Source organism: Lepidochelys olivacea (genome assembly GCF_965140295.1).
Source record: "Lepidochelys olivacea isolate rLepOli2 genome assembly, chromosome: 18".
Taxonomy (NCBI): Eukaryota; Metazoa; Chordata; order Testudines; family Cheloniidae; genus Lepidochelys; species Lepidochelys olivacea.
Window position 1 is genome coordinate 22,497,905 of NC_140428.1, and position 15,973 is coordinate 22,513,877.

The 15,973-nt window shown below is 45.5% G+C and overlaps 2 protein-coding genes across 3 annotated transcripts in view; one reads left to right on the plus strand and one right to left on the minus strand.

The window, feature by feature from the left end:
* SDF4 (stromal cell derived factor 4) overlaps positions 1–3,933 on the minus strand; it is a 34,174-nt gene extending 30,241 nt beyond the window's left edge. Inside the window, exons 1-2 of one of the 2 annotated variants that reach the window (XM_084651961.1) lie at positions 3,788–3,919; positions 947–1,021 (exon numbers count right to left, since the gene is read on the minus strand). The gene's annotated coding sequence lies outside the window, so the exon portion shown is untranslated. Of the gene's footprint in view, positions 1–946; positions 1,022–3,787 lie in introns of both variants that reach the window. The other variant, XM_084651960.1, reaches the window with a different exon arrangement.
* Positions 3,934–5,546: 1,613 nt separating this feature from the next.
* On the plus strand, positions 5,547–10,365 carry B3GALT6 (beta-1,3-galactosyltransferase 6). Its single transcript, XM_084651406.1, has 2 exons — positions 5,547–5,634; positions 6,744–10,365. Exon 2 carries the CDS (start codon positions 7,244–7,246, stop codon positions 8,282–8,284), a length of 1,041 nt encoding a protein of 346 aa, XP_084507532.1. The 5' UTR covers positions 5,547–5,634; positions 6,744–7,243; the 3' UTR covers positions 8,285–10,365.
* The last annotated feature ends 5,608 nt before the right edge of the window (positions 10,366–15,973 follow it).

A 15,973-nucleotide genomic window follows, 5' to 3' on the forward strand; every position in this document is an offset into this window, starting at 1 on the left:
CAAAAAAGTGTAGTGCAGTTGCAAAAGCAGTTCCAGCTACCAAAAGAAAAAAAGGGAGGGGGGTAAAATCTGATGATAGGGAATGTCGAGAAGTTCAATGTATGTCTGTTTCAGAAGAGCACATGTACAGATCAGATGACAAAGGCTGAGGCAAAATGTTACATTACCGGCATAATTCTAGCATACATCAGGCAAGTCTGAGACATATGAAGCTACATTCCACAACCAACAGAGAAAACCGTTCTTTCTAACATGGGGCTTTGCTCTGAGAAGTGTCTAATTTAACAGATCTCATCCCTTTATGGAGTCAGAATCACATCAGCTTGCTGCTAAGACCCCCCCATCCTGCTTTGGGCACCATGTAGGCCAGGAACGGGCAAACTACGGCCCATGGGTCGGATCCGGCCGTTTTAATCCGGCCCTCGAGCTCCTGCTGGGGAGCAGCGCCATGGCCCCCCTCCAGCTCCTATGGCTTCCTGCACCCCAACCCCTGCCCCAGCCCTGATCCCCCTCCTGCCCTCCGAGGCACTCAGTCCCAGCCTGGAGCACCTTCCTACACCCCAAACTCCTCATCCCCAGCCCCACCCCAGAGCTTGCACCCCCAGCCGGAGCCCTCACCCCCCTCCCCACTCCACTCCTCCACCCGGAGCCCCCTCCAGCACCCTGAACTCATTTCTGTCTGCACTCTGGAGCATGCACCCCTAACCAGAGACCTCACCCCCTCCCACACTCCAAACCCAATTTTTTTGAGCATTCATAGCCTGCCATACAATTTCTATTCCCACATGTGGCCCTCATGCCAAAATGTATGCCAACCCCTGATGTAGGCAGATGCTTGTGCCTGCACAGAGTATCACTTGTGGTTGATTATGGCATTGCGTGGTCATAAAACTCACTGAAGAACTAGGACCTAAGGCCCCAATCTTGCAAACACACATATACGTACATAAGAAGGGTCTGACCATTGGGTCAGACCAATGGGTCCAGTGTCCAGTCTTCCAACAGTGGCAGATACCTGGTACTTCAGAGGGAATGAACAGAACAAGCAATCATCAAGTGATCCATTCCCGGTCATCCACTCCCAGCTTCTGACAATCAGAAGTATTTTTACAAATACTTGTCTAGTGAATCAGGACCTGAATTAAGTTTTTACTCCTTTTACTAACTTTATTTCAGTGAGCACTCCAAATCCAGTTCAACTCTAAGAGAGAGAGCTGATTCTAACCTAGAGTGTGTGCCAACAACAGACTGTTTCAAGACTTTTTGTGAGCAGCGCATGACCAAGTTCCCAAGAAATGTTTCTAGGGCTGGCAGGTAGGAAAGAATCTTTACTTAGAACTGAGCAAATCTGATGTGGAATCAGTGAGAAATGAACATGGAACATCACAATGCTTTTTTTTTTTGTTTTTTAAATAATTTTTCAGACTAAAACAACATTTTAAATCTCAAGAGATAAAGTGATTACCAAAAGTGAATTTACTAGAACATCCTGGTAAAAGGAGATATAGCTAATTACAGAAGTAAGTTTCTGACAGAATCCTGGTAGAGTCATAAAAGTATTACAAGTTTCAGCAAATATGATGTAATAATTTAAAAAAAAATTTTAAGGGATAAACAGTGGAGAAACACTATACAGCACCTACTAAACCTGCGCTATTCGCTACTGAGGGAAGATTTAAGAAGAATATAGATATCTACCTGGATAATTACAACAGACAAGCTTAGGACATTTGCTCAGAGGTTTGAGGAATATCAACCATAATGTTTCAGAACTTAATACGATCACATTTAAGATTAGAAGAGGACATTTCTCCTTCCTCGCTGAACTATCCAATTAAAATCAACCTTGTAAATTTCTGTTTGCACACCTACCTGGACAGAACTATTATTTTGACATGTGAGAAAATCCCCACCATCACCATTATACAAGGACAATAATATCAATTTCAAGCATCACTTTTCCATCTGAAAATTTTGTATCTACTATTGTTACCAATAATCCCTAAAATTACTGTAACTGCAAGAGATTGAAAAAAGAAAATATTTTCTCTAATTTGTTCGTGCATTTGACATAACTTTGTGTGTAGTGAGTGTCACTATTTGTTGACAGTGGATGCCATTATCCAGCCACTGCAAGAGTGTTTACACTAATTATGCAAGGAAGCCGAAATTGAAAGCGAATAGCTAGCTATGCATCAAGAAGGAGAGGAACAAGAGTCCAATAACATTTATTATTATTACTCTCAGGCCCAGCCAAAAGATCTTTCTAAACATGGGGGGGGAGGGGGGCGAGAGAAGGTTTAATGATTTTGTTTTTAACTAAGGGAAAGCTGTTTAGATGGCACTCTATTTTTTTAGTCAATTAAAAAAAAAATAAAAATCAAGCTACCAGAGTCCCATCATCATGGTAAATTTAAGCAAATTCTGTTAGGGCTGATACAGTTTCATGACCATTTTTACAAAGTTGAATTGAACAAGTCCATTTCGAGTTTCCCGTTTTGCAGGCTAACCCCACTTTCTACCAAACTCTGTTATTGAACCTTCACCTGCCCCATCCCACCCAATAGCTCAATTATACAGCAACAACTTGAGGAAAAGCTGTCAGCATGCACAGACTGTACACACTGTATACAGTCACTTACTCCTGAGGGAATTCTGCAGCACTGTACAGTGCAGAATTTGCACAAAGATCAGTGCTCTGTGCAAAATTTCCTTCTTCACCTGCAGAATTGGCACTGCATAGCTACTGGCCACCACTAGGGGCTGCTGGACCCAGCAGATCCCAGCTGGCAAACAGCCGACATTGCTGGAGGAAGGGGAAGCTGGAGGGATCCAGGCATTCCCTGAAGGAAGGAAGCCGTGTGCAGGAAACTCAAGCCTCGGATCCAGCGTCAGGCAGTTTCTCCATCTGTATCCCTGAGTGGAGACAGGGCACGCAGCTGGGCTCTGGGGGTAGGGGGCACCTCTCAGCTGGGTTGTGTTTAATTTGTGCCAGGGCTGAGTCCTGGCATCTCTAGGCTCCACAGTTCATAGCCCCGGCACCTCTGGGCTTGCTGCATCAGTTATGAAAGTAAAAAAAATTGTTTGAGCCCCGGCACCTCTTTCATTACAAATGAAGCACTGGGGAGGGGGTGTGGGTGTTTGCCCCCCCCCAAGCTGGGATCTGGGGGAGAGGGGGCACAGCAACAAGAACTGGGCTGGCGCAGGAGTTTCTTTAACTCTCCTCCTAGGGGAATGTTGTCATCGGTATTGTTACAGGTATTTTGAAATAAATTACCAAAACAATTGAATCCGGCATCATTCTATAGGGTCATTTTGACAAATAAAAGAGACAGATTTTAAAATACTGTGCACAGAATGTGCCATTCTGGGGGCGCAGAATCCCCCCCCCCCAGGAGTAAGGGCCACGTGCACGAACACACAACTAGGGGCAGAAGAGACACTGGGGGAAAGGGAGCTGAAGGGAACGGACGAGGGTCGTCGAGCGACAAGGGGGGGGGGGAAGGAGCCCCTGACACCTCCAGGTCCCAGCGTTGCCCCCCTGACCCACACGGCCATCTCCAGACGCCAAGTCTCCATCCACCCTCTGTCTCAAGGTCCCAGCGCAGCCCCCCCCCCCGCCGTGTAGGCCCCTTCTCCCCCCCCTCCCCAGGTGGGTACAGAGACACTCAGCTCCCTTCCTCCCCCCAGCCCCTCAGAGCTCCCAGCCCCTCTCCTTCGCCCAACCCGTCGCAAGCGCGGGGGGGGAGGGGGCTCCGCGGCAGGCAGCCCACGCCAACGCCGGTACCTGTGCGGGAAGCGGCCAGGCTCCTCATGCCCACCCCGGCCCGGGCCCCTCGGTTCCGCTCCCCGGCGCGACCCTCCTCCGAAACCCCCTCAGGCAGCGACGGCTGAGAGGGGGACAGGAAGCCGGAAGCGCCACTCAACACTAAGGCAAGGACCCCGGGGCGTCCCACCCCGCCTGAGTGGATGGATGGAAGGAGCCACAGCGCGGGGCCGCGGTCCGGGGGCTACACACACTGAGAGGTCGCGCTCCTGAGAGGAACGGACACCCGAGCAATGCCACGAAAGAGCGAGTGCAAAGCAGGCACCGTCAAGGCCACCTTTGAAAAAGGACCCGGGGAGTGAGCGACCATCTTGGATTAGGGGAGGGAAGGCGCTCCCGTAGTGGGCGGCCATCTTTGTTTAGGGCAGGGAGCCGTATAGTTGCTATTCCTTTGCGTGGCTGTGGGCGGCCATCTTTGTTTGGGGCAGGGAGCCCTATAGTCGCTATTCCTTTGCGCGTCTGTGGGTGGCCATCTTTGTTTGGGGCAGAGAAGCAAATGTTATCTGAATACCGTTGGCAACCATCTTTGATTGGGGCCAGAGGACCCTCTATGCAGCTACCAGGTGACACTGGTCAAGCTGAAAGAACAGGAGGACTTGTGGCACCTTATAGACCTAACAAATTTATTTGAGCATAAGCTTTCGTGAGCTACAGCTCACTTCATCGGATGCATTCATACATGATAATATAAAATAGAAATATTAAGAAATGGAATTGCCCAGCTCCCCTTCTTCTTCCTAACTTCCCAGTTCCTACTGCTCCTCATCCTTCCTCTACCCCAAAGTAACAACAAATACAACAGCAAAGTGTAATTTACAAAACCCTTCCATTTCATCCTCATATTCATTTACTTCTCTGCCATATCCCTACCCTCTACCTCTTGTCTGCTCTGTTTCTGTCAGATGTAAGTCCTGACTGCACTGTACATATATAAGAGGCAATCGGACCTCAATCCCAAGTGGGGACTTGGGGGCTATCATAATGCAAATAATTGTTTACTACTAATGCTAATTTTCAATAGATGGGGAATCTCAATAGATCACACAAATATAATATAAGCCAGTTTTTGTTTTGCAAGAGGGTGGCAACTTTTCTATCAAATCAGTACCTTAGCGCCCTTCTCCAGGCCTTGGTCACCTCGCCTCTCAGAGTGATTGTAGAAGGGTGTCTGCCGACTCAGGCAGACATCGCTGTGTCATGCTTAGTTCACAATGTGCAGGTTATCTTTGCCAGCCTAGGGGCAAGAGGGTTAATTTTTCCTTTTCTTTAAGTTTAGTTTCCAAAGTACAACATGGAAGTCTCCAAATAAACTGCTATTCCATCGGAAAGCATTCCAATGCAACCCCTGACTGGGAAGCCCCGGCTGACCGTTTCTAAATTACTTCACATGGGGTACTAAGGTGCCTAATTCCCACTGATTTCTATGGGAAGGGGAGTTAGGCACCTCAATACCTTTGAGGCTCTGGGCCTTGGCGTTCAGAGTTACCGGTGTCCAAAGGCCCCGTGTCAGCCCCCAGCTGCCCACCCTCCACCGCCTTCCCACAGGAGAACCCCGGGCGCCCGAGTCTCGGAGTTTTTACACGGGCGGGCGAGGAGGCTCCCTCCCCACAAGCGGGGACATCTCCCCGCGCTGCCCCCGCCACCCGCGCCGGCTCCGCAGCTCCCATTGGTGGGGAACGGCGGCCAATGGGAGCTGCGGGGGCGGGGCCTGCGGGCGGAAGTCGCTGCGGCGCCCAGAGCCACCTGGCCTGTCCTCTGCCTAGGACCCAGAGGGGGGACCCCCGCCGCTTCTGGGGGAGCCGCGCGAGGTAAGTGCCGCCCGGCCCCGGAGCCCGCGCTTCCTCCCGCGCCCCAACCCCCCCTTACCCCAGCCCGGAGCCCCGGCCTTGCAGCGGGGGCCGGAGCCGGGGCCGTGCGCCCCCGACCCGTGGTGCTGGGGCTGCGCGGGGAGAGGGGGGCCTCGGGGTTCCAGCCGGGAGGGGGGAAGAGAGGGGGGCTCGGGGTTCCAGCCGCGGGGCGGGGGGGAGAGAGACAGAGGGGGGGGGCTCGGGGTTCCAGTCGCGGGGCGGGGGGCAGAGTGGGGGGGCTCGGGGTTCCAGCCGCGGGGCGGGGGGGAGAGAGACAGAGAGGGGGGGCTCGGGGTTCCAGTCGCGGGGCGGGGGGGAGAGAGACAGAGAGAGGGGGGCTCGGGGTTCCAGTCGCGGGGCGGGGGGCAGAGGGGGGGCTCGGGGTTCCAGCCGCGGGGCGGGGGGGAGAGAGACAGAGAGAGGGGGGCTCGGGGTTCCAGTCGCGGGGCGGGGGGCAGAGGGGGGGCTCGGGGTTCCAGTCGCGGGGCGGGGGGGAGTGGGGGGGCTCGGGGTTCCAGCCGCGGGGCGGAGAGAGACAGAGAGGGGGGGGCTCGGGGTTCCAGTCGCGGGGCGGGGGGGAGAGAGACAGAGAGAGGGGGGCTCGGGGTTCCAGTCGCGGGGCGGGGGGCAGAGGGGGGGCTCGGGGTTCCAGTCGCGGGGGGGAATAGAGAGGGGTTTCAGCCTGGGGGAGGAGAGGGGGGGCTTGGGGGTTCCAGCCTGGGGGGCCTCGGGGTTCCAGCCGCGGGGGGGGGAGAGAGAGAGGGGGGGGCTCGGGGGGGGGAATAGAGAGGTGTTCCCGCCGCAGGGGGGGGCCTCGAGGTTCCAGCTGTGGGGTGGGGGAGAGAGAGAGGGTGGCTCGGGGTTCCAGCTGCGGGACTCGGGGTTCCAGATGGGGGAGAATAGAGAGGGGTTTCAGCCTGGGGGGGGGCTCGGGGTTTCAGTCTGGGGGGGGAGAGGGAGGGCTTGGGGGTTCCAGTCTGGGGGGGGGAGAGTGTGGGGGGGTCCACGTGTTGCCCATCTCCCCCCCCCATGTGTCCCGATATTTTAATTCTTGCATCTGGTCACCCTAGGTGCGAGCCTCAGCCTCTCCCCCGTCCGAGTCTCTCCCCTGGCACAGGGGCAGGCGGCCCCGCAGCGGGTGTTGCTCACGCTGACTCGGCAGCGAGGGAGCTGCTGGCACGGCTCCGTGAGCGAAGAGAAAGAGGTGGAGGGACCAGGGCATGAAGCCGCCGCTGAGGGGACTTGTGGCGCCCTCACTGTGCTCAGAGAGGAAGAGTCTCCCAGCCTGCTACCCGCCCCAGACTCCATCCAGGACATTCTGCGGGAAGGGGGCAGGACTGCTGCGATTCCTGCCTAATCCTCAGGGCCGTGCAAGGTGCTGAGGGTGGGGCCTGTGGCTGAGGGGCAGAAGCCATTGTGGGGGCCGAGGTTTGCCCTGCTCGCTCGGGAGGAGGGAGGTGTGAGGGCTGGGCCTGGCCTGGTGCTGCTCTAGAAGGGGGTGCCCATAGCAGCCTTGGGCCTGGTTCTCGCCTCGGCCTCCGAGGAGGCGTCGGTGTCTCTCCCTGCCACGATGAAGCTGCTGCGGCTCCTGTGTCGCCACAAGACAGCGCTGGGCCTCGGTGGCCTGGCGCTCTTCGCTGTAGTCCTGCTCTACCTGGCCAAGTGCACCTCAGAGAGCCTCAGGCCCTTGCCAGGTCGAGGTCTGCCCCACAACCAGGCACTGCAGCCACCCCGCGGTGGAGTGGGAGCCGGGCCACCCCTACTGGCAGCCCCGCTGCCCCCTGAGGAGACGGCTTTCCTGGCTGTCCTCATCGCCAGCGGCCCCAAGTATACAGAGCGCCGCAGCATCATCCGCAGCACCTGGCTCTCGATGGCTGGCCGGCCCCCTCAGGATGACATCTGGTGTCGTTTCGTGATTGGCACAGGCAGCCTGGCTGGGGAGGAGCTTCACAGCTTAGAGTTGGAGCAGAGCCGTCACCGAGACCTGCTGTTGCTGCCTGAGCTTCGTGATTCCTATGAGAACCTGACTACCAAGGTCCTGGCAATGTATGTCTGGCTTGATCTGCACTTGGACTTCCGCTTTGTCCTCAAGGCTGATGATGACACCTTTGTACGCCTGGACGTACTCGTGGAAGAGCTGAGGGCCAAGGAGCCACGTCGTCTCTACTGGGGCTTCTTTTCTGGCCGTGGTCGAGTGAAGTCGGGTGGCAAATGGAAAGAGAGCACTTGGCTCCTATGCGACTACTACCTGCCTTATGCCCTGGGTGGTGGCTATGTGCTGTCTGCAGACCTGGTGCATTACCTGCGACTCAGCCAAGACTATTTCAACATGTGGCAGAGTGAAGATGTCTCGCTGGGGGCTTGGCTGGCTCCTGTTGATGTGAAGAGGGTGCATGACCCACGTTTTGACACTGAGTACAAGTCACGGGGCTGCAACAATAAGTATATTGTCACTCACAAGCAGAGCATTGAGGACATGTTAGAGAAGCATCAGACTTTGGCCAAAGAAGGGAAGCTCTGCAAGGAGGAGGTTAAGCTCAGGCTATCCTACATGTATGACTGGGGAGTGCCTCCTTCACAGTGTTGCCAAAGGAAAGATGGCATCCCCTGAAAGTTTTGGAAAAAGGAAGGGCAAAGTGTCAAAGGATAACTCTCTGGGCTGGATCAGTGTCATATGGGGACAACCTTGTATGTAAAGCTTAAAAATTATTCTGAGATTTTACATGATTCATACGTCAAGACTGTGTGCAGGACCAACATAGCACCATAATTCATAAAAGCTACTGAAGTGCTGTGATTTGTCTACAGATACACAAAATACAGGAATAAAGGGGGAAGTGAGGGAAAGGTTATATGATGGAATTTAGTGCAAAGGGGGGAAAAAAGAAAACTTTTTTTTAAATAACTTGGATGCAAAGCAGGTTGGAAGATGTGCCCCAGATTCCAAAGTTTGTTTGTTGAGAACGTGTCATGCCTTCACACCATCCCCAAGATTGTGAAAATAATGTCTACTGTTTAATTTTTTCAGGGAAAAAATGTCATTTTGGCCAACCATTTTGGCAAGTTTTTAAGACTGTAATAAAGAGATAGCAAATCAGTTGCTAGTGCCAGTGGAAGCAGGTGGCTGGCTAGAACCACTGGCCTGGCATCTAAATGAAGGGAAGTGTTGTTGAGATATTTGCACTGGTTACTTTATACTCTCAATGAGGGGGAGGATGGTGTGTCCAGTCTTTGGAAAGAATTCTGATTTAATTATAATAGGTCTTGGGTAATATCCCTGAATTTAAATCTTCAATCATTTTTTTTTAAATAGTTTATGATGTACTGTGTAATCTGGATGATCTGGCAGCTACTAAATAGGTCTGTATTTGGAAAAGTGTATGTGTTATGCCATATTGCAGTATTAGGGTAGGTTCTCAACTATCTTGATTTGGAAGTAAACATTTATGCTACAAACCTAGCACTCGGTTATTGGGATTAGAAACTGCTCTTGTATTCTCCAAGTGCATTGTGTACAAAGAAATCTTAACTTCCTAATTTTTACAAAAAATGATCCCACTAAGAAGTATATGATCTAATTATGCAAACAATAGGACTACTTACATCAGTAAGGATAACCTATGTGAGTAAGAGTTAGCAGGATTAGACCTATAACGTCTCAGATTGGAAGTACAAAACTTTATCAAGTTATCTGGACTAGATTTTCAAAATAAAGCAATAGATCTGTTTAAAAAAAATAAATCTGAAGAATTGGCTATTTTAGTTGCTAATATGGTATGTAAATGACTGGGGTTTATTTTTTCACTTCTCTGTAGTCCTGTCTACACTACAAATGAATCCATTGCTGACAAGGATTGTTGGGCATGTTTGGTGTGTAACTGAGAATATAAATGGGCCACTTTTAGCACAGTGACAGAATGCATTACACTCTCAAATAATTCTAACACATTTTCTGTGCAGACTTTTAGTTGTGTGACTGAATAATCCTGATATCCTGTAATGGTGTTGAAAATGGTTCCATCTGTGCACACAGTTACACCTTTGTCCACACTGGTCCAGGGGGACTCCCTTCTGAAAACCCTTGTCAGTAACAGATCTCTTTTCTAGTAAAGACACATCAGCTTTAAAGTTGATGCCTAAAGGGCATGTTCACATTCTTCAGTCTTTCTTACAGTTTGTTGCACAGTGCACTTTCATACTATTATTATTTCTTTCTCTCACTGGACGGTACACCTTTCTCTTACCTGTGGAGGGAGACTTCAACTTCAAATAATAAGATTTGGTGCTGATATCATAACATTTTTGCTTTTCAGACCCAACTTAGTAATTTATTCCAAAGGAATCAAGTGTATTTATTTTCTCGTCATTAAAATCCACTTCTTCTATCTAGTTTTAAACAATTTCTTGAGAGGATTAAGTGGAAAAAAACTCTTTTTGGAAAGGAAAACAACTCCTTATTTACATTAAGTATTTCAACAAGACATTCTGTAACTTTCCTTCTAAAAACAAAATTAGCTAATGAAGACATCGAAAAAGTAACTTATTTAATCTGATGCATCCAGTCTTTTGTACTTTGACATAGTGATGCTTACTGCAGATGTGCCCTTAAGTGGAATATATTCCTGCAGAACAAAAAGTTTAAGACTTCACCCGGTTGCAAGACATTAAATTGGTTTCAGTAATCCTTTTAAAGTCTGTATGTCTCTTTGGTCTTTGGGCTAAATTAGTATTGTACACACATAGTTCAGTGTTTGTAATTGTGATAATTTATTTATAAATATTGTAAATGTACTATGTATTGTTAAAAGTTTAAGATAGCTAAGTATCATCTTATTTTATAATTATTTAAGAAAGTGTGTTAAGTTTCACAAGTATTATTTGTGAAATGCTTTAATTTATTGATGTACAGTTCCTAATTTAAATAGGGTCTGAGTTGTAGATCCAAAAATCTGCTGCATGACTCTCTTAACCTGGTAAGAATGTACTAATCACCCATTTATCTAAATATCAATGTTTATGTAAGTCACGGGCATTGTCGCTTCTTTGTCGTTTTGTTTTGTTTTTGTTTTTTTTTAAAGGTTCTCTTTTCAGAGCTTTCATGTGAGGATGAGAATTTGAGGTTCAGAAGAATGGAAAATTATTTGTCACATCCCAAGTGACATCTGGATGGAAGAAAACATACAAATGCGCACACACACACTGATGGTTAAATTTTTTGTAGAATGCTGAGTTCTTGCTGTGCCCCTGAGTTCCAAGAATATTGAGCTTCATCCTACAAAGTACTTACTTAAACATATGAGTAGTCCTCTTGATTTCATTGGGACTATTCCCATACTTAAATTAAAATCAAGACCAGAGTGCCCAGCACCTTGAAGAATTAAGTCCATAAATTATTGTGGTAAATATAGTTCTATTTGAAATCTAACAACAAATTTGAGTAACAAAGTCCTTCTGGTCTAGAATTACCTATGTTTTGCCTCTCAGTTCAAAAATTAATTGTTTTGGAAGGTATGACTTATGTAAGTTGATCCATTTTTTATGTTTCTGGAATATAGAAAAAACATTTTCCCACATGTTCTGATCAGAATATTTATGCTTGAAAAACTCTCAAGTGCCTCAAGACAAAAGAAATTCAAACCTGTCTGACTTCGTAGATCTGATTGACACTTTAAAAATTCCAAAGTTGAATTTTTAATGACTGCTATTTTGCATGTTGGATGCTCAGTCAAACTGGCAAAGTTTGCAAGATTTGCAAGCCAAATAAATTGCAGTTCAGTGAGTTTAAAAAGTCTTTTAAGGTTGGTTCTGTTAGTCAGTGGGGCAGAGAGTCTGCTGAGTTAATCAGCAAAGAGAACTGGTGACCCAGAAGTCATTATTATAAATCCAGGATCATTATCAGCTTCACAAGCCAAATAACTCAAGAGTTGTATTTCTTTAATTAGAAAGTCACATGTAAAAAACCTATTGTTAATGCAATGTTAAGGTTAAATATCAAGTAACTTTATGCAGGCAATGTTTTATATTGCTTGACTTTCAAGTGCTTGATGTTTCAACCCTAACTATTGCACTAAAATGTTTTGTTTGCATTTAATTATGAACCTATATTTTAAAAATTGCATTTAAGATCCCAGATCCGGAACAGCACATGCATGTGCACACACACACACGTATATAAAATATAGGGTTAAACGACAAATATATTTTAAAACAAAAGAGCTGAAAATCGTTTTTCTGACCTTATGACTGAGTTTGTATTTCTTTTACAAGGGATGTTGACATCAGAAAAATTTAATGCAGTATAAGGATTTCATGGTTTAGGTGATTAGACGTCCTGTACTGCTGTTTGAAAAACAAAGTGAAAACCTGGCCCTGTTGAAGCTAATGGGAAAGTCCATTGTCTTCGTGGGGGCCAGGATTTCACCCAGAGTGCCTAACTTCTGCTCCTAACAAGTAAAAAGTATTTTGGCCTTTCCTTAAAGATCCTTGTATTGAAGTTAGTGGGAGTTTTGCCACTGATTTCAGTAGAAGCAAGATCAGGCCCAAAATATATTCATTTGTAATTTTTCATGTCTGTGTTAAATTAATTATATGGAATCAAACTTTTATTAAATAGCATTTCAGTTGACTTCTAAGGGAGTTCCTCATTTAAAAAAAAAAAAAGTCAGCCATTTATACTTGTTACTATTATGGTGTTGCAGAAAACGTCCACAGGACTCTTCCCTGGAAGACAAGAGGAAGATGGCTCACCTCAGTTGACCTAAACAGTTTTCTAAATATCAGTTGATGTGGGCTGCAAGTCACTGTTTATTTGAAATATTATATTAATATTACACTTGTGTTCTTTGCAGGGCTATAGTAAAACTGTGCTGTTTGACAGAACATTAAAAGCATTTTTAACTTTTTTTTTTTTTGTTATTCACTGGATGATTTCTTTAATAGTTTAATAGTTTTCAAATTGTACATATAGAATTGTCTGTCATCCATGTTAGAGGTTGCATGCCGTAAATTAGGTCCTTTATAAAATCCTATTACCACGATAGTGTTTCAAGTACAAGACCGAAAGATTTTGGTGCACCTATTGAATTCCTCTTAAAATGGTAACTCTGATATAAATTCAAATAGAAAAACAGAAATTTTGCTTTCCTTTGGGTGATTTTTAAAATGGCATGCAGAATGATTCGTGATCTTGTTTAATGTGTAAAAGTGAGCTAGCTGAGTCTTATATTAAAAATTTAACAAATCAGTTAAAAATAGTTTTGCTATTTTAAAAAACATATTGCCCTTTCAGTAAGGGCCTGCATCTAGAAGTCAGTTACCTATTTACCTAAACTAAATACTCTTCTTGGAGTTGCAAGAAACCGCTACCAGGAAAAACAAACTTCCCTGCTGTCTAATCTTGTCCATATAAAGAATGCAGAAGTTCGGCATTAAAATGTGCTATTTGTGGCAGATATTACATTTTATATACTTACATCAGTTGATTTTAGCCTTTGAACTGCTGTAGGAACGATTTCATGCCACAGCTGTGTTAGCCTTAATGCCAGGAAAAAGAAATTATTAAGAAAAACATTAGGGGTATGGGAAGGTGGTTATGCTTTGCTCTTCTATGAATTTCTGATCAACTCCAGAATCATAGCTGAAGTAGAATTTAATGTCGCTGTATACTTGACATAAGCTGACAATTGAGCATGTACAGAAATGGTTATTTTGGATGTGCTATCTAGAGTATTCCTGCAGGTGTTCCTTCATATACCTCTGTGAAATATCTTAAAACTATTTCATTCCTGGTATGCTACTTTGCTAGTTAATTCTTATCTTCTAATACAGACCACCCTCCGTTTTTATCCAATATCTAGTCAGCTGTGGGAGTGTATTAATTTACTTACTGGACCTTCTTGAAGCTGGAAGTTGCTGGTTATAAAGTGTGCCTTTAGAAACAATACAATAGTTGAGGTTTTGTGCCCAGTATAGTCGCCCATTTTCAGCTATGCAGCATTGCCAGTTAGAGGTCACAGTTGTCTGTTCTTTCAGCCTTTGTATAGAGAAGAATGGTAAGAAACTAAAAGTACTCGTGATAAGAAGCATCTTGTATACTGCATGGTATAGCTATCCATCTCCTTAGTTTTATGCCTTTATTGGCCAAAAAATGTCTCTGTGCTAGAACTTTTATTAAAATTACTGTTGCTGTCATGGTCACTTCTTGTAGAGTATGGAAAAAAGTCAACTTCACTATGAACTTTGGTTACATTTAATTTTTTTCTATACTGTTGCGAAGTAGCGGTATAGGCAGTTGGCCCAATCATGCAGTCCTTGCACGTGCAACATTTCCATAAATTATGTAATGTTCCCATCATGCCCAGAATCCCAAATCAGCATGCAGGCTCCATTTATTAAACACAATGCAAACAATTCCAAAACATGGCTCAGCGCTTACATCAACATTCTTCCTAGGTTGTCTCTTTTTTCTGCCTTAGCTCTGCAAGATCAGGTCCAATGATATGGACACATTTATACAATAAATAATGTACAGAATACACAGAAACTGGTATTTGGGCAAATATTTACCTTCATTTCTAATTGTTAGCAGGTATGAAAGGGTTTGATCCCAGTACAATGAAGTAAGTAGAACGACTCCCATTGATTTAAATGGGCTTGGGGTCCTACCCTAACTTCTCAAAAACCATTCCATGTCTAATCTGATATACAAATCCTATAGACAGTGGGTTTTAAAAATTCTGGCAAAACATAAGACACTTCACTTTAATATCTGCAGGTGATTTTCAGATGTCAGTAGAATAATTTGTTCAACTGAAAGCACATTTTCAAAACATCTTTCCTGTTTGCTGAGTTCTGCTCCTACTGGAAAAGTGTCTATTCTTACCCATCTTCTCTCTTACTGCTAAATTGGCATTGAAAGAAACAGATCAGAAAACTAGCACTGACAGAGTCTTGTCTTTATTAGAATAATCCTATGTGTTCGACATTTTACAAATGAATTAGTGACAGGTCCAAAACGAATTTGAGTTAGAACCGGTTATTCCTTCCAACTATATACAAATTTTATATTTTGGTTGTGAAAGGCTACCGGTTTTCATTGGCAGCTCTGTGGTCACCCGTTTGTTCTTTCCTGTCAAGGAAAAACTTTCACATATGCTACCTGGAGTACCAATACTTAATGCCTCCTCTTTACTATTTTAATCTTCCTATAAAAACAATGCAGTTATTCCTGGTATACAGCATTTGGAAAGGTTTAGCAAATTTAAGGCATCACTAGCCATATTGGTTGATTTCTAGTGTGGAATAAAAAGAACAGCTCTGACCTAACTATGAATAGCTCTGACCTAATTAGAAGAGATGACTCAGATACTGAGCACAGTGTGACACCTGTATTAAGTATATTATTGCATTTGCTGATGTACAATCCTGGGGAAGTAATGATTTGATAGATAAAGACTGTGCTTCTGAAATAGCGGCAAAGAGTCCTGTGGCACCTTACAGACTAACAGACATATTCGAGCATAAGCTTTCGCGGGTGAATGCCCACTTCGTCGGATACAGGGTATTCCCCCCACGAAAGCTTATGCTCCAATACGTCTGTTAGTCTATAAGGTGCCACAGGACTCTTAGTCTGGATCTGTAAAAGCGGCAAACACGGCTACCCTTCTGATACTTGCTTCTGAAATGCGTACATTAATCATTTATAATTACTTCTGTGCTTGGGATCTGACAAACCTGTGTTACCACTTTAATGACAGCCAAAGCTAAAGTTAAGATTGCAGTGTGACATCCCTTATAACACACTGCTGTTACTCATGCCTTATTTCAGTATATAGTTTCAGCCCCTTTTTATGTAAGTTAAGAAATCAACTGAACTCTAAAATGACAATATCCTCTGTGGCTAAAGTGCAAGAAAAATGGTTATGCAAGTTGTTAAAAAATGACAAAATTGTGTGATGACACAATGTGAGCCAATCAATCTTGCTATACAAACCTTAACATGTTCATTATGTAACTTTTGTGCTTAAGGCTTTGAGCCAGAAAAGCATTTAAGCATGTTTAAATTTAGACACATAAGTAGTCCCTTTGACTTCATTGAGATTACTCAGGTGCTTAAGTGCTTTGCTGGATCAGGGCCTAAATTTGCAGATTTAATATTATATTAATGTAGGACTTTACATTTTGTTTAATAAATATCTGCAAGAGCAAATTTAGACTGGAATAGAGGTTTCACTGGCCATCTGGCTCCCTATCCCATGGAATCGGGGCACTAGGTCAACAGAGGCTTCTCCAGACCTGAGGA

Coding starts and splice junctions, on each gene's coding strand:
- B3GALT6 (XM_084651406.1), top strand. CDS start 7,244: ATGAAGCTGCTGCGGCTCCTGTGTCGCCACAAGACAGCGCTGGGCCTC.